At 39.6% G+C, this 26,296-nt stretch overlaps 3 protein-coding genes across 8 annotated transcripts; 2 read left to right on the top strand and 1 right to left on the bottom strand.

Moving 5' to 3' along the window:
• Positions 1-275: 275 nt before the first annotated feature.
• FAM133B (family with sequence similarity 133 member B) lies at positions 276-14,962 on the top strand. 4 transcript variants are annotated; one of them, XR_005955005.1, is made up of 12 exons: positions 276-420; positions 4,070-4,167; positions 4,748-4,826; positions 7,013-7,087; positions 7,259-7,293; positions 7,683-7,751; positions 8,350-8,445; positions 9,638-9,685; positions 11,337-11,423; positions 11,708-11,752; positions 13,284-13,564; positions 14,838-14,962. XR_005955005.1 is itself a non-coding variant. In XM_041466219.1 (11 exons), the coding sequence occupies exons 1-11, from the start codon at positions 397-399 to the stop codon at positions 13,368-13,370; spliced, it is 741 nt and encodes a 246-aa protein (XP_041322153.1). In that variant the 5' UTR covers positions 276-396; the 3' UTR covers positions 13,371-13,450. The 4 variants fall into 4 exon arrangements, 3 of the variants coding, with proteins under 3 accessions (XP_041322153.1, XP_041322155.1, XP_041322154.1); XM_041466219.1 differs by lacking the exon at positions 14,838-14,962 and having other exon boundaries at positions 7,261-7,293; positions 13,284-13,450; XM_041466221.1 differs by lacking the exon at positions 14,838-14,962 and having other exon boundaries at positions 7,261-7,293; positions 11,708-11,756; positions 13,284-13,450.
• A 517-nt stretch (positions 14,963-15,479) lies between these two features.
• On the top strand, positions 15,480-20,663 carry EFCAB1 (EF-hand calcium binding domain 1). The gene is made up of 6 exons (XM_041466222.1): positions 15,480-16,047; positions 16,274-16,429; positions 17,875-17,979; positions 18,955-19,106; positions 19,964-20,068; positions 20,445-20,663. The coding sequence occupies exons 1-6, from the start codon at positions 15,990-15,992 to the stop codon at positions 20,490-20,492; spliced, it is 624 nt and encodes a 207-aa protein (XP_041322156.1). The 5' UTR covers positions 15,480-15,989; the 3' UTR covers positions 20,493-20,663.
• A 138-nt stretch (positions 20,664-20,801) lies between these two features.
• On the bottom strand, positions 20,802-26,153 carry RBM48 (RNA binding motif protein 48). 3 transcript variants are annotated; one of them, XM_041466215.1, is made up of 5 exons: positions 26,038-26,153; positions 23,966-24,156; positions 23,689-23,834; positions 21,990-22,525; positions 20,802-20,975 (listed from the first exon to the last, which is right to left on the bottom strand). In XM_041466215.1, exons 1-5 carry the CDS (start codon positions 26,149-26,151, stop codon positions 20,892-20,894), a joined length of 1,071 nt encoding a protein of 356 aa, XP_041322149.1. In that variant the 5' UTR covers positions 26,152-26,153; the 3' UTR covers positions 20,802-20,891. The 3 variants fall into 3 exon arrangements, with proteins under 3 accessions (XP_041322149.1, XP_041322151.1, XP_041322152.1); XM_041466217.1 differs by lacking the exon at positions 26,038-26,153 and adding an exon at positions 25,204-25,989; XM_041466218.1 differs by lacking the exon at positions 26,038-26,153 and adding an exon at positions 25,475-25,989.
• Positions 26,154-26,296: the final 143 nt, after the last annotated feature.

Genomic DNA, 26,296 nt, shown 5'->3' with positions numbered 1-26,296 from the left:
CACAATCCTCTGTCGTGCTCTAAGACGACCCTGCTTAATGAGGGAGGTTGGGCCAGACGACCCACTGTGGCCCTTCCCATATTGTGTGTCTGTCCCATATTGTGATTCTGTGTCTCCCCGCCGCTCAGCCCGAAGCCCTGCAATAAAACTCCCCTGCCCTCCCCTTCCTCCCGCCCGGTCCCCGCGCTGCCGGGGCAGCTCTGGGCGGAGCGGGGCGGGCGCTGGCAGCGGAGCGGAGCGAGGCGCGCGGCCCCGGCAGGCGGCGCTGTGTGGCCGCCGCCATCGCCGCTCCCGCAGCTCCGGGGCCGAGAGGGGCCGCGGCTTCCCGGGCGCGGGGAAGGGCCCTGGGCTGGGCCAAGGCGGCGGCGGGCGGCGGCGCGGGGTCACGGCGGCGCCATGGGGAAGCGGGATAACCGTGTGGTGAGTAACGCGGCAGTCCGGCTGGGCTCCGTCGCAGCCGCGGTACCTCCGGGCGGGCCCCGGCGTGGAGGCCGTGGAGAGCCGGCGCTGCTTCGGCCCGGCCGGGCCCGTCCGGCCGCCGCCGCGCTCCGACAGCCGGGACGGGCAGAAGGGGCCGCCGTGGGGGCCAAGAGCGGCCCGGTGCCGGCGGGGCAGCCCGCGGCGGGCCGGAGGCTGCCGAGGGCCGGCTGGGTATGCGGCGCCGGGACTGGGGTCCGGCCGCGCTTGGGGCGACAAAGGCGGGCCTCGCCCCGCCCGGCCCGGGGCGCCCCGGGATCTGCCGGAGCCCCGTGTGGGTGGGTTGTCCCTCCCTCGGCACGTGTTCGAGGCTCCCTGGCAGAACCTCTGATTGTCTTGTCAAATCCTGCTGCATCGTGACTGACGCCTGTTTTGTGATCTGTCGAGGGAAGGTGATTAAGATGCTGGCCTGGTCCGTACAAAAATAAAATGTTCCCAATGGGAGTTGCAGCAGTCTCTGAAGTAGCTCTGATCCTAGCTAAGCCGCGTTTCCTTAAACTTGGCGTTCAGCTGTACCTGAGAGATCTGAATTTGAGCTTTACGCAGCACTCTGCTGCCTCGAGAGCCAGCGCTCAGCAGGCAAAAAATGCTTCCACACACCTGACTGCAGAGCCTGAGCTCATACATAACTGAAACACATTCATCCTTCCTCCTATTTTTCTTTAAATGTTTTTGTACCAGTTAGCCTTTCACCTTCTATTCGTAACCACTTAAACATTGTATGCTGCTGAATTTTTAGACTAAACACAAATCATAATACTTTAGTTTTTTTCCCTTTCTCTGTTTCTTTCTTGTATATGCTATGAGTTCGTACTCACATCCATTCACATCTTTGCAAACCGTGGTGGAATAGTGTAGTAATAGATTTGAAGGACTCAGATACCATATAGATAGATGGCAAAATCCCTTTTATTGCTTTGTTGACCTATCAAAAACAAACCAAACTGAGTCTACTAAGAGCTGACAGTGTATTAGGCTTCAAGACTGGATCTGTGGTTGAAATGTCCTATAAGGTTTTCAGGTGTGTATTTATTTACTCTTAATTTTCTTTCAATGGGACAGCTGGGATGTACCTGCCAATGCTAGTAAATCTTTATGTTCCTGTATAACGTTTATTATGCCCTCATGGCATAATACATACCACAGACAGGTTATAATACAGGACCCTTTGCTCCTCATGTATGATCATAGAGGTTTCTGCTGTTATTCTCTGCCATGTCCCTACTTAAATACACCATCGTTTTTGACTTTCTGGAGATGGAAAATAAACATGCTTTTGGCACATCTACAGGGTACTTGCAAGGCAGCAATAGTTATTGCTTGCCCAGAGAACCCTGCCTGACAGAAGGTGCCTTACACTTCTCATGAGCAAGGAACCTATGCAGCAAATACCTTGATTAATACCTGCCTGAGCAACTGCCAAAAGAAGAAAATGAATTTGCAAACAATCACTTTCTTTATTGAGGGTGCATTTCCATGCTCCTTTTGGCTGGTGACATGAAGTTTGGCAAAGTAGTGTAAATACTTTTTAGAAATGTTTATTGGTGAAGTAATTCTTCATAAACAAACCTGGTTGAAATTATAAGAACATGTCTTAAGACATAAATTTCCTAATCCTGGAATATAGAGCAGTACACAGTCATTAAGTACTTGCTGTGGTAAAGTTAAAGAAAGCCAATGAAAGGAGGATGCTTCCTAGCCAGTTATTCAGGGGCAGTTTGAGCAAGTGGAAAATAAGCATTTGATAGCTGTAGCCTCTTCAACAGGTAAAGAGTTTTGTTGGGAAGTGGTGAGGTGTTCATGACTTGTTAGCTCATGTAGGAAAGTAGCTTATTTTCATTTAAGATCAGCAAGAGACCTCTTTTTTTTTTTTTTTTTTTTTTTTTTTTTTTTTTTTTTTAAATAATTGCATAAGAAGAGCTTTCAGATACAAATTTTTGAATGGTAACCAAAAGTCAGTGTGCTCACTGGAGTAAACCAACTTTCTAGTGGATTTAATGCATTGAAACTGTCACTTTCTTTAGTGAAAACAGTGTTCAGATAGTGCTGTCATGCATTCCTAAAGGAGCTCCTTTTCCACTCAAAGCTGAAATCAATTATTCATTTTTAGATTTGTCATATAAATGCCAAAGTGTTGTAACACATATGAAATATGTACTTGAGTGCATACTTCCATCTGCTACTTGTTTCAATTGGCACACCTCCTTGTTTATTTGCCATGTTAGTTAGCCTTTTTGTGTGAATTAAAGCAACAAAGCAAAGCCCCAAGAAGTGGCAGTAAATGTCCCCTTAGAGTTGGAAAGTCAACTTGAGTCTCAAAATGCTCTTCTTGGAAGAGTGCTTGGATTGCTTCAGAGTGGTCCAGCTGGTGAATCTGAGCTAAACTTGTGTGGGCAGTGCTTCCTTCCAGCCACATGCCTCATCCCAGGCAGAGCCTGGAGTGCCTCTTCCAGGACCAAAAATGTATCCCCAAGAGCTGGAGGCCACCAGCCTGCTTGCAGTCCAGAAACCCAGCATTGCTGTGGTCACTGCTTCTGCAGTGGTAGCAACAGGAGAGGAGGCAGCAGCTGCTGCTTCTGACAGCTTTAACAAATGCTCACTTACGGTGCATGGTGGTTTCTGAATGCCTGGTAAAAAGCAGCGTTGGACATGTGGGAGCTACACAGATGGCCAGATCTTTGCTTTGGATCTACAAAATGTACTCTTTAAAAATTGTCTCAGATTAGGCAACCAAAGCAAGTCTCTTTTTTTTGGATGTTTGATCTTTTTCCTCATCTCCAAACTGAATAGTAAGAACAGTGTGTGTTATGTTCTGCAGAAATAAAGTGTTGGGATCAGATAGTGATAAAATAAATGAGATAAGGGGGTATATGTACCTCATTTTTACATGGAAAAAATATTGCTGGCATAAAAAAAATATAGAAGAGTTTTTCCATTAACTGGTGAGGTGGATTATGAATTATAAATTTTAATTTAGTCTTTTGTAACAAAAAGAGGATGCATAGGTTTCAAAGATGGAATACCTCATAACATTGGGATTATGTATGTTTGGGTTTTGTGAGTTTTTTCCTCCTTTAAATAGCCCTGAGTCACAGAATTTTGATACATGTATAATTGTAGCAAAGTACCACTGCTTGCTTGTTTTGGTGCAAGAAATTTCATGCAGAATTTAGTGACTCCTGTCAGCAATTTTGAGCAGAACTTTAAAGGCATAGGATCAGTGGACCCAGAGGGGGAGAGCTGAAATTTAATTACATTTTCTACATCCCAAGGAAGAATATTTCAGAAAACATGATACTATTCTTGTTTACAAAATCATTGCTCAAGAAAGGTAATTGTTGGAAGGAACGTGGTCTTTTTGTGGATCAGTTCTTTCTGCCACAGTATGACTATAAAATATGAAAGCACTTACCTTAGTCTTTCTGCCAGACTGAATAAACTTAGTGTAGCTAAATCTTTTATATTCTTAGAAACAAGTCAGAATTATTTTTCAGGGAGTGATAAAAAGTTTATGTGAAGAACAAAAAAGATATTTTGTTATCATAGTGTAACTGATGAATTTGGTATTTCTTTTTGTTGCTTCATATTCAAGGCTTATATGAATCCCATAGCTATGGCCAGGGCACGAGGTCCTGCCCCAAATTCAGGACCAACAATACAAGACTACTTGAACAGGCCAAGACCAACGTGGTAAGTGGCACTGCCTGTCTGCCTTTTTGACCTCTTCAGTAAAAGATTTGTTCCCTCTTACTAAAATGTCACTGGTGCCTACCTCATTTTCAAATGTATATTTCTCATTAGTCTGTATTTTTTTGGCAACAGTTCCTCAGAAAAGGCAAATGTCATTTTACCTCTTGCTCAAATTTTAATACCTAAACCTTGTAGATATATTTAATTTGTAAACAAATTAATCTCTGAAAAAACCATTTTGCTAGTCTATTCTTAGAATCCCGTTTACCCTACCCAACAAAACCATCACGTTGAGATAGTATCAACAACTTACTTTATGTTCAATCCCTTTGCCTGCCCTCATGAGACATTAGAGAACAATTTACCTAATTGCAAAGTTAGCTTTAGATCTTTTGGAGGGATTTAACAACCGTACTTAAGTTATTAGGGTTAGGTTACCATATGTGTAACATCTAAGATGCTTTCATTCTTCTCTTGGAAGTTCAACCAAGGCTAAACTTCAAAAAAACTACAGAAAAGTTAGACATTGAAGAAGGTATTATTAATTGTAAAATTGTGATCTGTCATCCTTTTCATACAGGGAAGAAGTGAAAGAGCAACTAGAAAAGAAAAAGAAAGGATCCAGGGCTTTGGCTGAGTTTGAAGAAAAGATGAATGAGGTTGGTAGTATTATTAGCTGTTAATACATGATTCGTTTTATCTAACATGCTACTTCTGTTATCATTTACAATATCAATTAGCCATAATATTTCACTTCACTTAAACTTTTAATGAGTAACTATTTTGTTTCATTTATGTTGGAAGTTGAGTTTACAATTTAACCAGTGAAGAGCTACTTTTAGTTCAGAGAAAAAACTATATAAAACATTTTTTAGATTGCTGATGAATCAAATCTGACCTTGTCACAAATGTAAATATGTTTATACAAATGCACGTGCTTATATCAATGAATTAAACAGTGCATTTTCAGGTATGATAAATCAAAGTCTGTTGTTCTAATATTCACTTGTTTAAGGTCACGGAAGCCAAGTACAGTGAAAAAAAAGTGCATTACTGGAAAGAGATGTCTGGCAAGGAATGTACATGTAATATTATTATGGGAGAAAGCACAAAGAATGGCTTTCAGTTAGATAGGACTATGAAGCACTTGTTTTTCTCTCATCCTAAGCTGATTACAGCATGTGCTGGTTTCCTGATATAAATGCAGTTGTTCTGATGTTTGTGTTCTTTACCTACTGAAGATCAGCACAGTATTAGAAAGTTTCACATGTAACTCCTGTTGTATACAAGGGAGAAATTAGTATACAATAAATTTATTTTGTTTCTGTTCCTTCTTGGGTCCTGGTATCTTGAGATAAGCTTCAGTAATCTTTATCATTGTGTGTAAGTTTCTGGTTGAAGTAGATTATGTTCCTCCTCTGTTACTGGAAGGGCTTAGTACCCATAGTACTCTTGCTGTACCTTTTTGCCTAAGAAGTTGTACTAGGATGTGGAGGGCCATGGGGTGCTGTTCTGAGAGGATCAGTTGTTTTGCACTCTGAGTTTTAGCTTGGTGAGTTTGGTTTAGTATTCTATAATATTCCTTACCTGACTTTACCTTTGCTTAATGTGAAATAAGTGAAATTGGCATGCACAGAAGCTACCAAACTTTGAGTATGGTAGCAGGGTAGGAAGGGATGCAGGAATTGTGAAATGGCCATGAGTTATTCCTGAAGCTCCTAAGAACAAATCTCTGAATGCCTGAAAAGATAACAAGTCTCTGAATGAGGTGTTGTATTTTACTGACAGTTGTTGGACATTTCTGTTTAAAATGTAACACTAGCACAGTCTTTAAAATAATGACGCACAGGCTGTTGTGTGAGACCCCTCAGAGAGCTCAGGGTACCTCGTATATCAAAGTGCACAACCCACAGATGCCACCTTGGTCCATGGAAGCACATCACACACAGCACTGCTTCCTGGCTCATCTGCCATGTCCCTCAGCAGCTCCGTTCAGCTAATTCACAGTGTGCTGATGTGGGGATCTGTGTATCATCCTGCATTGCACAGGTTATTTGACTCCTGATATTTCTGTCCCTTCAGCACAACATGTGGATCATCATTGTTTTGCCAGTACAGTACCAATAGAGCTGCACTGTGAGGATCAGAATAATAGAGAAGGGAGCACATTTTGTGTCTGACAGTGACACTGAACCTAGCAGCCTTTGAGTTTCATGGGGGCAGGTTGGATATTTCAGAGCTCTTTAAGAGGACATCTTAGGTAAATCTAGAGACCAAGTGGAGAACTGAAAAGGAGGAATAAGAGGAGATTTTTATTCATTCATGTGGTGTGCTTGCCTAACAAAATAAGAGTGTTTCTATGAAGATGTGTGTAGTAATGTTGCTGACACCAACAAGGCCCAGAATACACACTAGAGACACCCGTACGTTGAAGAAGGGCCAGGAGAAGTTGTCTTGAAGTTTTGTTTCAGGTGATTTTTAGAACTAAGACAAAATCATAGCTTTTCTGGTAGGGTACCCTGGTTCTCTAAAGTGCTCTAACAAGAAGACTGTGATACAAAAGCAAAAATGCCATAATTGATGACCTTCAAGATAAATGGCAATCTCTTAAAGCCAAATAACTTGAACATTAAGTATGTTAACATTAACACTGTATTTTGCTAAATAATAATCTTCTGTAAAATCAGTTGTATTACACAGCTTTAGTTAAAGTTATATATTGTTTATTTTCTTTTTATTAAAAACCAGATTTTGTTAAAATTATAATGTCAGGTAGAGGAGAGCTTAAAAAATACTGCTCAGGAATGACCCTCCCGTTACTGTTTCTGTTTGGTTTTGTTTTCAGAATTGGAGGAAAGAACTGGAAAAACACAGGGAGAAATTACTGGGTGGAAATGAGAGCTCCTCCAAAAAAAAAGAGGTAAGTTGTTTTCAGTTGTATACATTCTGTGTTTGGAACTGGATTTATCATCAATGCTGCCAACACAGAATTTCGTGAATACATTCTAAAAGGTAGCATCAAAGTTAATAAACCTAAATGCATGCCAAAAGAAAATGATGCTAAAGTAACATTTGTTTTGTTCTATTTTTAAGAAAAAGAAAAAGGAAAAGAAGAAATCTAATAGGGTGAGCAAAATTTTCAGTTTTCTGAGCTTTTTTGCTTTGGGATTGTACCTGTTTGTCATTTAAGTTCTCCTGGAAAGAGAAAGTATAGCTGTAATTTTGATTTTAGATGCTAAATTAACTTTTATTTAGAAAGGGTTTGCATATATTTGGTACAAGGAAAATTAAAGGGAGGAAAAGAGCATTAAATATTATTAAAAGAAAACCATTAGAAGTGGTTTAGAAGTTTATTTAAGAAAAATCTGTAAGACCAGCTTCTCAGAAGTAAAATTGTATTGGTTATGCTTTGAAAATGAAGACATTTTAAAGGGAGTGTTTGAATAGGTTTTTGAGTATTTGCCAGACAAAATGCTGCATCTCACAAGCTTCACTTTTTGTTGTATTTGGTCAAGTTGTCTTCATCTTCCTCTTCTTCATCAAGCTCTGATTCTTCCAGCAGTTCATCTGATTCAGAAGATGAGGTAAGAGCTAACCTACTGGAATCTTATCATGTTTTGTTCATGAGCTTTATTTAACACAGATTTTGATAATATGTTTTAGAATATTTTGAAGGGCTGGTTTGGATAAAACTATTTAGTTTTTATTAATTTGCTGTATATAATAAAGTCATGAATTTTAGACATATGTATCTAGTTAATAGTTTCTGTATGAACACTACAGATTTTGGCATCCTGGCTTGTAAACTGGATCCATTTTAACACTGAATTGCTTTTCTAATAGAATCCCTATCTAATCATAAAAATGCAAAAATACCATTTTTACTTTCTAGCAAAAATCTTTGTTACAGATAATCAGGTTCTACAGCATACATCTAAATAATAAACAGAATCTAGAGAACCTGGATTTTTCACCAGTTTATGTTTTTTCAATGCAGAAGAGTAATGAAGGTCCTCCACTAAAAGAATCAATTGTAGTGTACTTTATTCTTCAGGAGAACATTGTAACATGTAGGAATTTGATGTTTCCTTTTCTTTACATTTAATGTAAATCTTTAATTCTAGTGAGAATAAATTCAAGTTTGTGTTTTTCCTTCTTTTTTTTTACAATATTTATGGATAGGATAAAAAGCAAGGGAAGAAAAGAAGGAAGAAGAAGTATCGCTCCTCACGGAAATCTTCAGCAAGCACAACTTCAGAATCTGAGTCAGACAGCAAGGTAAATATGCAGATGTGTTGCTCTTGGAAAGTTTTCTTCGTTGGTGTTACAAAACCATAAAGATTTCTGACTTTAACATATTAATATGGTTTTCATCTTCCACATTTAAAGCCATGTATTCTCACAGGGCCTGAGCTGTGCTTGTGTCTTCCACATGCAGTGTGGAATCTGCCTCCACTGGCCGCATGCCTAGTGGAAGTAATTGGATCTTTAAAAAATGAATGTGCTTTATTCCAGCAATTTGTAGTCATTTTTCTGAATCCAGACATATGCAGCTTTTTTGTTCCTCAAATAATTAGTTTCTATACTTCATTAATACTTAAAATATCTTCGGAATATGCAATTTAATTGAACACCATATCTGAAAATGCAGGTATTGCTGGATAGCAGTGGCCAGAACATTGCCTTTCTAAATATCTGAGTAGTTTCCTGTTGGACAGCTGAGCCTTTCCCAAATGCATATTAAATTGAAGTTGTCTTTTTCCTTTTCTGAAGTATAGCAATGTCAATACGTGGGCTTACTGAATGAACAAAAAAGTGAAGATACACAAGGCAGCTTGTTCTGTTATGTTAGCATTTTTCTGTCTTACAGTGTATAGTTACTGTACTTCTTGCTTAAGTATTAATAATACAGTGAATTTTTAAGATTCTCTGTGTCGACTTTATCACAGGCTTTCACTGCAATACCTAATTTGGCGAGATATAAATTGTAATGAATGACTATTTGCATACACCTGAATGAATTTGTGCTAATGGAAGGTTAAAAACTTCTGCTACATAAAGGGACCCAGAGATACCCTTACTGCAAAAAACTCTGGGAAAACTTCTGCTTAACCTGGTCTGATCAGCAGAGACACACATGAATAATGAAAAAAGATTCCCAACTGTTACATGTTATATATGGTTACAGCAGTGATAGCTGGTATCCTTCCCAGAGATTTCTCTTAAGTGTCCTGCAAAGATGCTGTTACCTCATTCCATACAGACCTTCTCATGCTGCTGGATCGGGAGATTAGCAGCTGCATCAAAATTACAGCTTTTTATATTATTCTTCAGTCAACTGCAAGGTAGAAAGGAAAATCTGGAAGAATTACCTTCAACAGACATAAAAAGACTATTGGTCAGACTGCTTGGAGATTTCTTCCTTTTCCATGAAATGATTTTGTTGTGATTTGTTTTCCTTTCTATTTAGGATAGCACAAAAAAGAAGAGGTCAAAGGAAGACTGTGAAAAAGAGAAGGTATTTTTATTCTTTGAATCCTTCAATCAGAACTGCATGTTGCATACATAATGGATATTTCTTTTTTTAATATTGAATGCCTCATTTTACATCTGTGGAAATTTTCTGTCCCAGCCCACACAGTCAAAAGGTATTCAGTGCACCCAATTTGAAGTAGAGGCTTAGTTGGATTCAGCTCCTGGTTTAGTAATTATTGTAGTGAAAACCACTGGATCTGTTCTTGTTACAAAGGTAAATTAAAACTGTATCTAATCTGCTACAGCAGATCAGCTGCATCCTTAGTGTTTGGGGCTTACCTTTAGCTGTTACATTGAGCCAAAAATGTGTGTGAGGATATTTTCAGTGGCACACCTGGTGGGTTATTGACTTGCTACTGTAAATTAAAAAACATAAGCAGAGGATCTCTTTATCTAAATGTAGTCATAATTATAGATACTTCTGACAGCTTTGAAGAATTGGGGAGAAAAATATATTAGCTTAAGAAAAATCACCTTATTCTGTCATTTCTCTAAACACAAAAATCCTCTCTCCTGCCCACCACCACACCATTTTGTACACTCATCCATTATCTTTAATAGAAACAATCTAATTACCTTAAATTTTAATTATTCATACACTGTGGATGTGTAAACTTAAAATGCTTTCAGAGTCCACCCTAGTCTTTCTCTCCAGTTACCTTTCTTTCTTATCATGTTGGCCTCTCCTGCTCTGGTCAATAGTATTGATGTTGATGTACAAACCCTCCATTGCCTAAAGCAAATGTACTGATTTTTCCCCCCTTGCTCCTGCTTCTATTTTACAGTGTCCATTTCCCATCTCATCCTTTTGAATGTCTTCTCTTTGAAGACCAAGTATCTACCATGGTCCCTTGTTGTAGTCCTACTTTCACACATCCTCTGAAAGCAAGGGGTACTTGGGGACTAGAGGTCTTTCTTCCCCTACCTGCAGATCCCCCATATGTCAGATGGGCTGTATCCTGTACTTGGTGGTGAGATCTTTTCAGAAGTTTCTTGTCTTAGAAACTGAGTGAGAGAAAGTACCTTCAGTCTTAAGAACACATTGCCTTGTCTACAGCAAAGGAAGTGCAGGGAGCAGAAAAGTATCTCATCAGAATGAGAGAATCTTACACAGAATCAGGATTTTAAAAAACCTGTCTTTTAAATGCACTGGAGTGAAATATGATGTGTTGAAAGTACAGCTGGCAGGGACAGCTTGTTCTGATTCCAACATGAATACAGAGGGAGATTTTTCTTTCATGAACAAAGCAAGAGTCTGAAACTAAAGTGTGTGTATGTGTATATTGAGACATCTTCAGTTACTAGCTACTTAAAAGTGGTGAAATGTTTTATGTTTTCCAATGCTTACTCCTCCATGTGTTATTATTTAAAAGAAGAGACTGTTATTATTCCTCTCACTTTTAGACAGTTTCTGTATCTTGGTAACAAGAAAAAGGAATATACAGGAAATTATTATTTTCACTAAAAGTTGATTTTAACAGTTTGGTAGGGTAATTTGATGGAATTAGTTTAATGTCAGTAATATTTTTAAATATTTCACAACTTAGAAGTGATATTTCAGTCTTAAATTTTAAGCGAAGTTTTATAAAATGTGAAAGATCTGACTTTACTCACAAATATATTACTTTGTGTAGGAAGGTAAAAATCACCACAGGAAAAGGAAGAAAGCAGATGGACCTTTATCATCAGAATCTGTATCTGAATCGGATCAGACAGAGGAGGTCAGTGTGAATCTTCAGTTTCAGGTGTTACAGTGGTTGTAGCTTAGTGATTCATGGGCGAATCAATCAGACATTGGCTTAGATTTAATACATTGATGAAACTGTTCTGCACTGTACAAGTGAATTGAAGAGTGCAGTGCACTCGAAGTTGTTTGTATTTTTCCATTTAAAATAAACTTCTAAAGATTGTTTAGTCTAGCTTCTATCACCTACAAGTAATTTTGAATTAATTTTCTTGAGAATCAACTTTTTATGGATACTACATTTGGTTTAATTTTCTTTAGGTGCAAGCGAAAAAGAAGAAAAGCAATGAGGAAAAAGAGAAAACAGCAAGTATCCCTCTTACTCATACTGTAGTTTTAGGATATAAATACTCTCTACTTGGTTAATTTCCAGTTTCACGTTTTTCACAAATACAAATGTTTCATAGCAGTAGTCTACTGTTACATCTAAATTAAAAGTTTCTCTATTTACTTGCTGAAGTCACTTTTTCAGTTGTTGAATTAAAGAAGAATTTTTCACTTATATGTGATTTGAGATTTATACAAATTTAACACTGTAGAACATACTTTATTATGTGTTAGTGTCCTAGAACTAGTAATACCTGTGTGGTATCAAGTAGGGGAGCAGTTTGCCACACAGACATCAGGGCTGTTCCTTCATTAGCAATGTGTGTAATTCCTTGCTAAGCCTTCTCTGCCACCATGGAAAGGGCCTTAGGACAAAATTGCTGCAACATCTGTGCCATTATAACTCTTCTCCCAACCAGATAAAAAGCTGCCAGCAACCTGCTTCTTTTCTCAATATTTTTTTCTTTGTATCTGTTGGTGAAAGTGAGAGGAAGGTTCAGCAGTGATTTATATGGAATCCAGATTTACCACATGTACCTGAGGTTCCTCAGTGAGGAGTATAGTGGGTTTGGGATCCTAAATGCCCACTTGAGATGTCTTTGTATCTGTCTCCCCTGTCAGCAGCAGTGTTCCTTATCAGGCATCTCAGTTGTCCACATGAGTTGGGGCAAAGAGAAGGTCTACATTAGTCACCTAGAATAGAGGCATGGGATTATCAGTGATACTCAGTACACATTTCTCCATGGAACTTGCTTGTTTTTTCAGACTCACATGAACCGTTTGCCATAACATTTCTAGTGATTGCTTATGGTCTTTTTCATAAAAGATTTGCACATATAAGGAATATGTATAAAACAAAGCTGATACTGATTCTTTCATTTATGCAATACCACACCTATTTGAGAATTTCAGTTGAAATTCTGCTTTCAAAAAGACAAGATTGTATCTCTGAGCTTCTGTATTACATTGATCAGAGTACTACCTTTAGGACTGAATCCTGTAGGGTTAATTTGATTGTATTTATATTTACAGCTGAGATCATAATTGTTTTATTTTAAACAAGGTACACGTGATAGTTTAGCCAAGTGCAGTTGAGCTATTTAATTTTACACAGTGAATTTAAGCGCTTACTTTAAAATCTGTAAAGATCCTAGTTATTCCCAAATCTGTCACTACTGGTCAACACTTCCTTATTACTTTCTCAGTAATCTATAATGCTCTGAAAATAATTTAAAAGATTAGGAAATGTCATAGTGACAGTGATCAGAGGTGTAAAATAGCCGTACCATGGTGGAGATAAATTTAAATTGAAGACTGCTCATAATAGTGCAAATTGCCGAATAAAGTATTTCTTTTTGTGATTTCTCAATAGGCCTCTATAGAAATTTCTTTTGAAATGTCTTTCAAAAGATATTCTTTCTGGGTTCTCATTTTGCATTAGCAGAATGCAATAGATGGCAATTTTATTATACAATAACTTTGGTGTTTTTTGGTTTTTGTTTCTTTTTAGGATAAAACAAAAAAGAGAAAGAAGCACAAGAAACATGGTAAAAAGAAGAAAAAGAAGACTGCTGGTTCGAATTCAGATTCAGAATAATATTTTAAAACAACCGGAGACTATCAACAGAAGTGCAATGACTAAAGGAAACTTAAACTGTGAAATGACAGCAAACTTTACCAAACTGCATGAGTTTTCCTGTGTTTTAGAAATGTTCCTAATCTTTCAGTAGCCAGCCAGATGCAGCTGTGCTGGGAAAGACCATTGTTATTGCCTGCTGCTTAATACACGAGGTACAACTTTGATAAGATTCCAGTAAGCAGTGTTAGATGTTTGAGACAATATGAGATGGTAGGCCACCTGAGGTGTAAAATATTGGAAAATAAGAGTTAAATCTTTTACATAGTAAAAATAGTCTTTTAAAGCATTAGTAAAAGTCTTTATTTGTAAATCAGGACAAATTAAATCCCAAGTTCATCCTGCAGGTTAATATTATGCATAAACTACAAGCTGGTGTCTGCTAATGGAAAATTAATGATAACATTTAAAAGGCTGCCTTTGTAGAAATGTGTATCATCTGCCCCATTACCGTCTCCATGCTTATGAGAAAGGGAATGCTACCATTTTGGCTACCTGAATAGGGTGCCTTTGCCTTTGATTCTTGCAAATCTTTGCTACTTTTAATCCATGCATCTCTGCATTCCTGGGAAGCTAGAGCTATTGTCAGCAGACTTTTCTGAATGAGCAGTTTTGAGCTTCCAAGCATGTGCTTCTGCATTAAGCAAGAGCAATGACATTTTGCAGTATAACTGACAGTCAAAACCTGAAGATTTTACCTCTGCTTTTTCAAAATAGTGATAGACCTTTGCTAGTAAATATGCGCATTTCATTTAATGTAATTTTGGTTTAATTGAAAACTTCTTGCAAACACTGGTAGCTTTCTTTGCATTATCTTTAGAATTGTTTTGCATGATTTGTACCATTTTTAAATTAACAAAATGCAGGTAATCATTTGCTGTAACCAGTTCTATGAATTACGTTTCACATGAAGATTTTCATGTATGTATTTAGTTATAGTTAAGTTCATTGCTGTGTTTAAGTGCACACTTGCTGAAGTTATTTAGCATGTAAAAAGCAAGGTTTTGATACCTAAACAGCTTCATATTGAAGCTGATTTTACTCTGAGCAAGTTCAGTGGCAGATCTGTTATGTGATGTGTCTTGTTAGATAAAAAAACTACTGCCAGAATCTCATTAAAGATACTGTTTAAACAGTTTGTATTTATATTTTTGTACTTGAGGGCTACAGAATGTTGACCTAACTCATAAAGCCGTTTTACTTTAGTTTAGTTGCTTTAGATAACTGAAAAAAAGCTTTTTTTAATTAAATGTGCCCACAAGAAAACATGAGCAACCATTTGATTTTAGTTTGCATTAAATTCTCACTACATCTTCCATTGAAATACTGATTGCTGGACCTTCTGTTAGCCTTTAACAAATGCCCATCCATCCCAGGTAGTCAAATATAGATTGTATTTTTGATCTACCCCTTTTTTCCATTGCACAGGTGCTAACTTAGAACTTACCTCTATTGCATACGGATGTTTCAAATGTTGTGTTGCCAAGAATTTCAGGACTTTCAAGACACTGATTATTAGTCTGCAAACCATAACTAAAATCTGTGGGAGAAAGGTAATTTCATATTGCCTTTGTAAAGAGAAATTGTCTTCAAGTTCTTGGGAGAATACAACCATTGAGTTGCAGCAATGTGCATCTAAACAATAGTAATATTTTCATCAACTATTTTATACTCTTGGGCTTGATGTTACCAGTTCTAGACACTCTTGTCAGTGAGGTTAAAATAAAGGTGATATGGAGTGAACAGAGGGGTTTGATTTGGGGTTTGTGTTTTGTTGGGGTTTTCTTTTTAATTTGTGGTGTTGCAGTTTTGGTAAAAGAACCTGTAATGAACCATAGCATAAATGCTCTGTCCTGTGTGATACCTTATTTGACTTTTACTCAACCACCTGCCACAGAAAGAAATAAAAATGGAAATGAGACCCAGTCTTCCAAATACCTAAGCTGGTATGGAATTTTAATTGTGTGACTGTAACTATCTGTTCTGCTCAGCTGTAGGATTGGAGTGCTGCTGTCATGCTTGGGAAGGGGTGTAGCCGCTTAAGGGGCTTATGGGCTTTGTCAGTTCTCAGCAAAGCTGCTTCAGTACTGAAAGAGAAATGCTTCAGTTTGCAATACATTAACAATGTCTGCTCTTGCATGCCCTTTTTCCTGAAGGAAAGGTGGAGGCTGGTCTCAGCCTTTCAGCTTTCCCGATGTGCCACACCGAGGTCATGAGATGGTGATGGTGGTTTGGGGTGGCACCTACACCCATGTTCCAAGTTTCAGCAGAGGGACAAAGTAGAAAACGATCAATGTCAGAATAAGAGTGGTTTAATATATTTTTGCCTTCTGACAGCAGATGAACAAGTACTATTGTATGTTGTAACTTTTAGCTTTCTTTTCCTCACGAACATTTTTAGAAATTTAAAAGGCAGTTATTTTATTTTTTACGACTGCAGTTCTTTTGAATGCGTGTTAACACTTGATCTCTGTTCTGCCTCTGTGTGTTTATGTCCGGCCCGCCCGTGCGGCCCCGCCAGGCCGCGGCCGCCCCCCCGCGTTGCCAGGGCAGCGGCGGCGGCAGCGGCTCCCGGCCGCCATGAGCAGGAAGGGGAGAAAGCTCCTGGTGGACTCGCTGACCCGGTCCGCCAAGCACTGTGAGTCTCCCCCGGGCTGCAGGAGCCCCGCGGCTGCCGCCCGGCCGCCCCTCGTTGTTCCCCTGCTCATCCTGCGTGGCCCCGTTCGCCTCCCATGGGAGGCACTTTACCGGCGCTCCCTTGGGAACAGCGGTTGGGGGCGGAGGGGTGGTATTGGTGTCATGGCCCTGGCGTGTTTTACCAGCTTAACTTACAGCCTGTGTTTGCTTGTGTTTGGACCGGGCAGTTACCAAAAGCGAAGTGGAATGTCTGGTCAAGCTCTTCGACACGCTGGTGGCCAAAGCCAGCAGCCAGTTTGCTGGGGCCGGCTTCGACCGCACCGTGTTCCGCGACACCCTATACAACGCCTTTGGCATGACGGATGACGTGGTGTTGGACCGAGGTGAGGTGGGCACACAGCTCTGAACGCCGTGGAAGGGGTTGGGATGACGCTGCACACCCGACGAGAGTGTCCATACCAAACAGTGCCGTCTCGTCCCGGCCAGAACAGCAGAGGAGCTGTTGAGAAAATGGCATTTTTTCTTTCTTTATGCGTTACAGTTTTCCCTTAGGTCTGGAGAGCTCACGCTCTAGCTCGGACCACAGCAGCCAGAGGCTGTGGTGCTGCCCTGTGGCTGTTTCTCTCGCAGCCTCTGTAGTGTCGTGACGGAAGAGGGCAGTGTCACTTTCCTCTTTTCTCCGGTGGTTCCACCGGGAGCTGCGGTCGCTGCTGGGCGACAGCTCTAGCTCAGGCCTGGAAGTCCCAGGAAGGCATTCTGATACAGCCGGCAGTAACTCTGGGAATAGGGGCTCTGTGAACAGCATTGAAGGGCCTGGGCAGATAGTACAAGGAGGTGAGAGTAATGAGCCAAATAACCCCTTGAAGATACAGTGATTTCACAGATTGGTAACAAGGGTCATGTTTGCAGTCACTGAAAGTTGAAGGAATGATCTCTGATGTAGAGGTGTCTAGAGGAGTATGCAGAGCAGGCATGAGTCTGCCCTTCTTTCAGTCTTGGGCTGCCAAGAGTCACCCCTTGGTTCAACTTTCTCCATGTCTCTAGCAGGAGAGCTACTTACATGCCATAAAATAAAAACTTGATGCAATTTTGTTCAGCAAGTCAAGTGTGTCTTGGAAGATACCTCACATTACCTTACACATTCTTAAAAATTATTTTAGTGCTTACGTGCAAAGGGGCTGATTTCAGTTTGCAAAACCTATTGTCTTCTAAGTCAAAAATGCATGGCTCTGCATGGAGAGATGTTCCTTCAGCCAACTTACTAATTAATATTTGAAAATACAAATTATTACCGATGCTAGTGGATGCTTTGAACTCCTTGATTATGAATTACTATATTACAGCCTGTATGAATAGTGAAGGTGTGAGATAGAAAGTTGCTTAGGGAAGGGAAAAGAAAAATATTTTGTTACATGACAGAAAAGAGGTTATTTTTCTTCATAGATTTAATATATATTGTTTCTAGGATTACTGTGTCCAAGATTTTCCAAGAGAAAACCTAGTAATTTAAATCTTAATCTGTATGCAGAATTATCCCTTATTTTAAGGGATATCGGTTTATTTGCTTTACATCTGCATGGAAGCATACTTCCTGTAGTTCTTTAAGTGGAAGGCAACAGATCAGACAAAATCTCACCAGGCAGGATTCTGAGGGGCAGAATCTCTTTCATTGTTACATCTTAGAATCAAGAATGGTAATCTTACCTTGGTGAAAGCAGACAAACATCTTAAGAAGAAAGATAATTTACAATTTTACTGAATTTAAGAAGACATTGCTTTTTTGTGTTTCCCTATCATATCAATTTGAAATGTGTCTAATACTTCCTAGTGTTCAGCACTTTTGATAAAGACAACACTGGCTGCATCAATGTGGTGGAATGGGTGGAAGGCTTAGCAGTGTTACTTCGAGGGACACTGGAAGAGAAGATGAAATGTAAGATTGATCTGTATGCTAATATTTAGTAGTAATGACTGAATTCATAACAAATAACACATTGCTTTTGTTATTATTTAGTAGTTACTCTTATAAAGTATTTGTTAATTGAAAATTTTTCTTCTGTGTTGTTTAATGCAATGAAACTGAGTTCTGAAATGACTTCTCTGAGACAGTTTTTTTTTCTGTGTAAACTGCTGTTACCACAGCCACCACCTTTTTTTGTTGCTTACAAAATCTTGCATTTAAACTGAAGTTTATTCTACAGCATACACTTTAAACAAAGTACATGTTTTTGTATTCACACACAGAAAGAAGCAGATGAATCTGTAGCGTGGTTTTGGCTAATGAACAATCTCAAGCCAAGCAAGACCAGTGCCAACATTCATTTACTGGCACAGTGGGGACACAGTAGCAGTTGCATTAGCTCCAGCAATTCTTCAGGTTGGAAGCACAGATGGAAAAATTGTAAGATGGTAATGAGAGCCTCCACAGTAATGATAGAGAAAGACGGAAGAGAAAAAATGGCAAGAACTCTAGAATTTTAAGCAGCAGGGGAAAAAAATAGGGCATATGGGGTGAAAAAAAAAAAACAAACAATAGAAAAAGGAGAATGACAGCATGTTGTTTCCATAGTTCCTAGGTTGCAGCATTAGCAATCCCTACTGCATTACATAAATTCATCTGGAAGTGGTCAGGGGTGTCACAGCATTAGGATGTGTGCCCAGGTTGTAATTCAGTGTGTCAGTACAACCACAAACAGTAAAATATGCATTCCTGCTGTGAGCATCATAGAAGATACTAATGCATTGTGATGCAGTGCTGTCTGTCACAAGTGTTTGCCAGGAGTTTTTCAGCATATATATGATAAACTTGGCTTAATTGATAATGTACAGCTCAGATTTTCTCTCTATAGGTAACAGCTTGAATGGTATGTGATTCTAGTTTGTAATAAATTTATTTGTATTTCAAAAGACTGTTTTGCCATTTATGACCTGAATGGTGATGGATACATTTCAAAAGAGGAAATGTTTCAAATGCTGAAACACAGCCTTCTCATACAACCAGCAGATGAAGAGCCTGATGAGGGAGTTAAGGACTTGGTAGAGATAGCACTGAAGAAAATGGCAAGTACTTACTTATTGTGATACTTGAGGGTCTTTCAAACATTCACTAACTGATACTTTAAACCTTTCTATGAAGTAACAAAATAAGGTATCTTATTTACAGTGGGATTCTGCAAGTCTCTCGAGGAAAGCCAGAAATATATAATAAATATAATATAATTAATATATAATAAATATAATATAGTTAATATATTGTAATATAATCCAGATCTGATGAGTCCCAGTCCAGGATTCTCATATGAAATAATTAATTTAGTATGTGAATGCACTGTAACTTTATGTATAAACTAGCACGTGTGTATATGCATATACATCTGTGCATGCCCAGTCAAAGCAAAAGCCCAGTCAGAAGTGGAAAACTCAAAAGTGTAAGCTTTTATTCCATCAGTACACGCATCTGCAGTAGCTTCATTTTTAAGTACATTTGTGTTTTATCAACCTATCATGAAATGTCTTTATCCAATTTATTTGTATGCATTCTATTAGAATACTAAACTCAAGGTTATTAATGTGAAGCTTGTCTTACAGTTCTTAATTGAGAGTGTAAGAGCAGCCAGAGACTGTCAATATTTTAATCAAGATATATATACTCTCCCCTTCCATGGTGGTGGTCAAAAATTTTCACTTCAAACCAGGTCTTGCATCCCAACGCCTTTTATTTAAGCCCATCTTTTCAATTTTTCAATCCCACCCTTTTGACCTTAGGTAGAGGCAAGTCACACTAATCTTTTCTGAGCATAAACTGATGACCCCCAATTTGCAAATCTAACTAAAAATAAAATCCATGTTCTTTAAACATCTGTTAAACAAAACTACAAGTAATAATCCTTTGCTGAAGTGTTCCCTTCCTTTTGCAGGACTATGATCATGATGGCAAGCTTTCTTTTGTGGACTTTGAAACAGCAGTCAGAGATGAAAACCTTCTCTTAGAAGCCTTTGGACCATGTTTGCCAGACATAAAGGTACATTAACCTTGAGTTCAAAAAAAGACTGCACAAGCCAGTTCCTTACAGACACTTGCACCAATCCTGTGAATGTCAGGGTATCTTAGGCCAATGTTGGCTTCATCCTCTCAGTGCTAGTTCTGCTATCCAAAAGTGGCCCCTGAAATCTTAATTTCTCCTTCAGCTATAACTTTGAATGTTCCAGCTGGTCTGCCAGTGATGACACCATTAATGCTATGGATTTACTTTTTCTAAGTAAAAAGTAAATAAATTTTTTTCTAAGTTAAAAAGCAAGAGTCTTCACTGCATACATATTTCAGTTCAGTTCCTTTTCGGACTAAAAAGAAATCTTTTAGTTAACTGAAAATTAACTTTTTTTTTTTTTTTTTAACAGAGCATTATGTCATTTGAACAGAAAATTTTCCGAGAAATTCCTAAATAGTAACTCCAAGTTGTAACTCCACTGCTGAATACTGTTAAAAGGGGTTTTCATCTTCACCATTCTTCGTGATATAGTAAAAACAGTCATATTTCAAGTTGCTCCAAAGCTTCAGTATTCCTTTGTTGTTAAAGTTGTCAAATAAATAAATTTACTTCTATAACTCTACCTAAATAGAGTTCTTCTGTGAGTTACAAAATATGTTACAATATGAGGTACACAGGACAACACAGCAACAATAATACAGTATACTGGTTTCTTCATTCCAAGTCATTGGAATAACACCACTTTAAATAGGGAATCACTGGGAAGTACAATATAAAGAAAGTTTTATTTTTTACATTAAAAAATACATATTTTAAACTTTACAAAAGGACTGTTGGAAGATGCTGCCAGCAGTATCTATATTCTTCTTCTCTGCTTTACAACTGGTTTGGCTGAGCTGCTCTCTGGCTTTTCCACAGACGTTGAAACAGAATCTGCTACCTAAATTGGACGGGAAAAAAATTTAGTAACCCGTAACCATTACTTTTTTAATGCTCATTTTAGAGTAAGGCCATATCTCCAAGATTTGAGTATTGGGAGCCATTTATTACTATCATCACACTTGTGTTGAATTTTCCTGCTAACTAGAGGAAGAAAGTAACACCAAAGGCAGCGTTAAACACAAGAGAGGTGAAACTTAGAAGATTCAGCACTACCATTTTTGTATTTAACTACACAAACTGATTTCAGATAGTCAGTGATATAGTATCGCATATGTCATCTCCCTTCTTCCCAACAGGTGTTTTTAAGTAAGGTTTGATGTGCTTTATAAACTCAGGTATTTCAGGAAATGAAGGGAAAGCACACACATGCATTTTGACATGTATTTTAGAAAGGTATTTAATATAAAGAGTGCTTATTTGTAAGATACGCACTTTCAAATCAATCTAGTTAGTCAAGGGAACTTTTTCATATCTTACTGTAAGTGAAATGTTCTGTGAGGAATGTCTGACCTGCTAATTGATTCATATCCTCCATAAAAGGATACATAGCTTAGCACATGCTTCTCAGCATGTGGAATTAATGGAATTAATCATGGAATTAATGATTCTGTACAGCTCTTAATGGCATAAGAAACATTGGAGCAAAATTACATTGAGCTCTGACTTCCATTATTTTCCTTCCAGAAACCAGATACAAGTAGCACACTGGAGTCAGCAGGACTACCTGCAAACTTATCATGCCTTTACATGTGTAGAAAATAAAAGTGGTTTATGAAAAATCATGTAAGAACATGCACTGACATTTACACTTTCCCAAGTGTAGTGTAAGAGGTCTGGAGTAGAATTGCCTGCAATATTCTAGACTGTGGAAAAGTTAAACAGTAAGAGCACTAGCTTTAAGTGGCAGATAAACTGATAATGAGTAGATGCTGAATAAAGCGCTCAGACAGTCACTATTTTTATATATAACAAGCACCTATGTTTGAACTATCAGAACTTTAGGAACCCATACCTCTTTCAGTTTATTTCGAATTAATGTAGCTGAAGTATTCAAAGACTCATCATCCATATCCACTTTAGGTATTTCTGGTAGTTGTGGACCAATAACAACTTCAGTATTGTCCTCACTTGTTCCAATGAGGGAAAACTTGTTACTTTCTTCTCTTTTCCTCTTACGTTCTTGTAGGTGAGTTGTACGAGGCATAAACCTGTCAATTCCATTGCAAGCTGGAACCATTCTTTGCTGCATTAAGGAAACTGGTGGAGTATGTCCTCCTGGATGTACACTTGGAGTTAAAGATGTGTTTTCACCAAAGTACCCAGAAATTTCAGCACAATTGTTATCATAGGGTGGAGGTGTTAACAGGCTCTGATTCTGATTCCCAGATGGATATGCTGTGCTGTGGGATATGCCAGGAGAACTTGCAAAGCAGGACGGATCCCAGTTCCTGGCTATACTTGATCCCGATGTACTCCAGGGACAGTCATGCTCAGAGTTCTTTGAGGTTGTCTTCTTAGGGCCTTCTATTTTTCTTAACACAAAGCAATCTTTAAACAACAACAAAGAACCACCTTTAGTGTTTAATGTCATTATTAGTTCTAACAGCCAAGAACAAAACAATACCAGTGATACCCAGTACCTTTCGGTGATTACTTTTAAGCTTCAAATATAACAAATTCAACTTTCAAACCAATTTTCTAGTCTAGTGCCTTTGCTGGTTTATAACATTGAAAAAACACAGATGTTATGATGTTAAAAATCAGTGGGTTTACTCCCTTTAGAAATCCTCACACAATGAATAATGATACCCAAGTATGTGAGCACAAGAAAGGAAAAGCTTGTGCTCAGCAATTTGCTTATTCTTCAGCTTGCCCAGCCTTCAGCGCTGCCTGGGAACTCTGTGGGACAGAAGCCTTTGTAAACACAGTCCATTCTTAACAATCCCCCAGTACAAAGATGTGGGCTGGAGAAATTTTTTTTGATGGTTCTGGTATAGTCATATTCCTTCCAAAACTGTCCCTTTGGCATGCCTGAGGAGGGTGGAACAAGGGTGAAAACACGTGTGATCCCAAATTTCCTGCCAGTGCTTTAAATTTCTGGTAACATTTTGAAGGAAAAAAAAAAAAAAAAAAAAGTGAAGGAAATACTTCATTATTAAAGCTTAATAATTTCATTATTTTAGTCTTAATCAAAGCCAAAAAATTACTTTGAAAAGGATATAGCTCTCTACATATGGAGAGATGTCTCCCTGTAAACATACTTAAAATGCATCTGTATTGGGTTTGCATGGCCTGTTTTTTTGTAGCAGGGTGTGCTACAGGGTTGGCTTTTGTGAGAAGCTGGCAGAATTTTACTTCTCATTATCCTGCTCTGATTTTATTAGTATTAAATTAACTTTATGTCTCCAAGTAGAGCCTGTTTTGCCGTGATGGTATTTGATGAGCAATCTCTCTCCTGGTCCTTATCTCAACCCATGAACCATTTGTTAAATTTTCTCTCCTCTGTCCAGTTTGTGGAGGGCAGTGAGTGAGTGGCTTTGGTGGGTGCCTGGCATCTGGCCACCATCAACACACTACAGCACCTTTAAAAGAGGTAGGTAGAAAGTGTTTTCTTTAACAGGCGCTTTAGCCAAAACCCCACCCAGTACTGAAGAATATTAAAGCCTTACAGGAAATTTAGTCAGGATTCTATAGGAAATTTAACCACAAACCTCTTTGATTTGTTGCTTTTGCTATATACTTTCTTCTATCCTGCAACTTCTCTCTAGTTTCTTGGACTGTTTCAAATTCTGGAGCATAGCACACGTGCAGCAAACTACCAAAGAAACTTCGTTCATCCATTTTTTTCTTGGCCACCCTGAAGGGAATTAAAGTCTGTCAACAAAACTGAGGATTTGACTCCAACTCTTTAGAAACTTAACACATTGCCAAGTACAGATGGTGTAAAAGATTAAGACAGCAAGAGGCAGATATTACCCTGTCCAATACCTTGCACACTGCAGTTTTTTGAATTTTATAAGGTACACTTCAGTAAACTGCTCTGCTGGATATTCATCTAGAGCATGATATTCCTCAATGGCACCATATAATGCAAATTGTTCAACTAATTCCTTCATAACACCTAATGCAGGAACTCCTTGTATCAGTAAATAGCGAGATTCCAAGTTGATAGTGTAAACCTGAAAAAAACAAAAACAAAGACTATTCAAAAACAGTCCTATTCTTGCTTTATTGCAAAAGGCACGCATTTTCTCCATGTTTTTCTGTTTTTCTCCAAATCCTCTCAGGATGCTGAAAACCCCTATGTACTCTCTTTCGCAGGACAGTAAGTGCATGGTTGTTTGGGACCTCTTCATCACTGAGCAAGAGCTGAACTCATGCCTCTCATGCATAGTAAAACTCAAATGAGACTTGACTTTTCTGCACAATGTCAGAGTACTACTGCCAGTTGCTGAGTAAAATCTCTTATGTCTCTGGCCAACTTCCATGCAAGACATACTAGTAACCAGTTCATAGGAGGTACTGTCAAAATACAGAAAAAGCACTGAAAAATCAGTCTTCTTCATTGGCAAAGAAGTCATGCAGGTGAGGAAAACTGCTTTTTTCCACACAGGGAGTTAAAAAACAATTATCACAATTCCCTGGGGCAAATCCTGTGTGTGCAGAGCTCTCTACTTCCCATGGTGATCCAACCGCGTACGTTTTTAAGACACACAGATAAAATCTGGATGCTGAGAGAAACAAGGTCTTCTCCCAGCAAGTCAAAAACCAAACCAATCATTAACTTCTGCTTTGTGTAGTGACTGTCACAGAACAGCCTCTAAGCAAAGCTTTTCGATGGCTCACTATGTACAGTAGGCAGCTAGGAAGCTCATCCCTGAGATCAAAGGAAATTTATTCAGAGTTTGTTAAAAAAAAGCAACCCAAACCACAAACATTTAGACTGCATAAGTTACACATATTTCTTAAAAAAACATATTCTGGACAAAATGGGAACTGCTTGGGAAATCAACTCTCAAATTTCTGCTATAAAAAAGTCTCCATAGTCAGGTCACATAAGTTTTCTTGTGGCAGCAGCACACTCCCACCTACATTCTTTCGGGAACAAGGGATTGAAGGAACCTGATGCTTTCACTATGCAATTTTTATTTTTTTTTTTGGAAGTGTTGTCCTTCTACCTCTTTCTTGTCCAGGAAGAAAAGATTCAAATAAGGTTTTTTGCACACCTGGGACATCCATATTGTTTCTCCTGCGTGTATTCTCCAGTGCCCAGTGATGGCTGGATGCCTGTGCTGGCCAGAGCTCTGTGGATGCACAAGGCTCTCTGTCCTCTACCCCACCGTGTACACTTGGAAGAATAAAAGAACTTAATAGCTTTGAGACTTCATGAAGTATGGAAAGTTTGAAATTTTACAGGAAAGTGGTGATAGTGAAAGAGATGTGCCTTATGAGCATGGGCACGGAGTAACCATTGTTCCGGCACTGGCGAGACCACACCTCAAATCCTGGGTTCAGCTCAGGGCTCTCTCTCCAAGGCACTGAGGTGCCGGAGCATGTCCAGAGGAGGGCAGCGGAGCGGGTGAAGGGCCTGGATCACAGGTCTGATGAGGAGCAGCTCAGCTAGCTGCGAGGTTGGAAAAAAGGCGGTTCAGGGAGCCCTTACCGCTCTCTGCAACTCCCTGACAAGAGGCTGGAAACAGATGCGGGTTGGACTTCATGATCTTAAAGGTCTTTTCCAAACTAAGCGCTTCCTTTCTCACGCCAGTCCTTTAAGGTGCCGCTACAGCTCTTTGTACACTGAGCGCAGAGATCCCAAATCTCGCAGTTCTGCTGCAGTAACGAGAAGCTCCAGCCGCGCAGCAGGCGAGGCCCAGGGCCTCTCTCTCTCTCCCTCCCGGGGAGCCGCGGGACTCCAGCGCAGGCCCGGCCGGCCCCAGCCCCGTCACCCGAAGCGGCTCGGCCCGACACCGCCCTGACACCGCCCTGACACCGGCCCGACACCGCCCGACACCGCCCTGACACCGGCCCTGCCCAGCCCCTGTCCCGTCCCTGCTCAGCACCTTCACGGCGCGCGGCCGCCACCCCTCGCGGTACTTGGCGCGCGACTCGCAGGCTCCCAGCTGCGCGTGGTGCCGGCACGGAGCGCCCGGGCCACCGCTGCTGCCGGCCGCCATCTTCCCGTCGGCCCCGCGGCGCGCAGCCCCTATTGGCTCCCTCCGTGCGGCGGGGAGGAGGAGCCGCGGCCCGTAGAGAAGGAGCCAATGAGGGATGGGCAGCGGCGAAATGTCGCGCTCGCATTGGCCGGCAGTGGGTGGGTTG

This window comes from Pyrgilauda ruficollis, unplaced genomic scaffold (genome assembly GCF_017590135.1).
Source record: "Pyrgilauda ruficollis isolate IOZ18807 unplaced genomic scaffold, ASM1759013v1 scaffold2, whole genome shotgun sequence".
NCBI lineage: Eukaryota > Metazoa > Chordata > Aves > Passeriformes > Passeridae > Pyrgilauda > Pyrgilauda ruficollis.
The sequence above is the reverse complement of the archived record's forward strand: the minus strand, read 5'-3'. Positions and strand labels throughout refer to the sequence as shown.

What these genes read in the sequence shown, in the direction of transcription:
- EFCAB1 (XM_041466222.1), top strand. Translation starts at nt 15,990, where the DNA reads ATGAGCAGGAAGGGGAGAAAGCTCCTGGTGGACTCGCTGACCCGGTCC. An exon ending in TGACGTGGTGTTGGACCGAG is followed by an intron (nt 16,430 to 17,874) that starts GTGAGGTGGGCA and finishes AATACTTCCTAG; the next exon opens with TGTTCAGCACTTTTGATAAA. An exon ending in ACTGGAAGAGAAGATGAAAT is followed by an intron (nt 17,980 to 18,954) that starts GTAAGATTGATC and finishes GTATTTCAAAAG; the next exon opens with ACTGTTTTGCCATTTATGAC.
- RBM48 (XM_041466215.1), bottom strand. Translation starts at nt 26,151, where the DNA reads ATGGCGGCCGGCAGCAGCGGTGGCCCGGGCGCTCCGTGCCGGCACCAC. An exon ending in GGCGGCCGCGCGCCGTGAAG is followed by an intron (nt 24,157 to 26,037) that starts GTGCTGAGCAGG and finishes TGTTTTTTTCAG; the next exon opens with GTTTACACTATCAACTTGGA. An exon ending in AAAAAACTGCAGTGTGCAAG is followed by an intron (nt 23,835 to 23,965) that starts GTATTGGACAGG and finishes AATTCCCTTCAG; the next exon opens with GGTGGCCAAGAAAAAAATGG.
- FAM133B (XM_041466219.1), top strand. Translation starts at nt 397, where the DNA reads ATGGGGAAGCGGGATAACCGTGTG. An exon ending in AACAGGCCAAGACCAACGTG is followed by an intron (nt 4,168 to 4,747) that starts GTAAGTGGCACT and finishes CTTTTCATACAG; the next exon opens with GGAAGAAGTGAAAGAGCAAC. An exon ending in AATCGGATCAGACAGAGGAG is followed by an intron (nt 11,424 to 11,707) that starts GTCAGTGTGAAT and finishes AATTTTCTTTAG; the next exon opens with GTGCAAGCGAAAAAGAAGAA.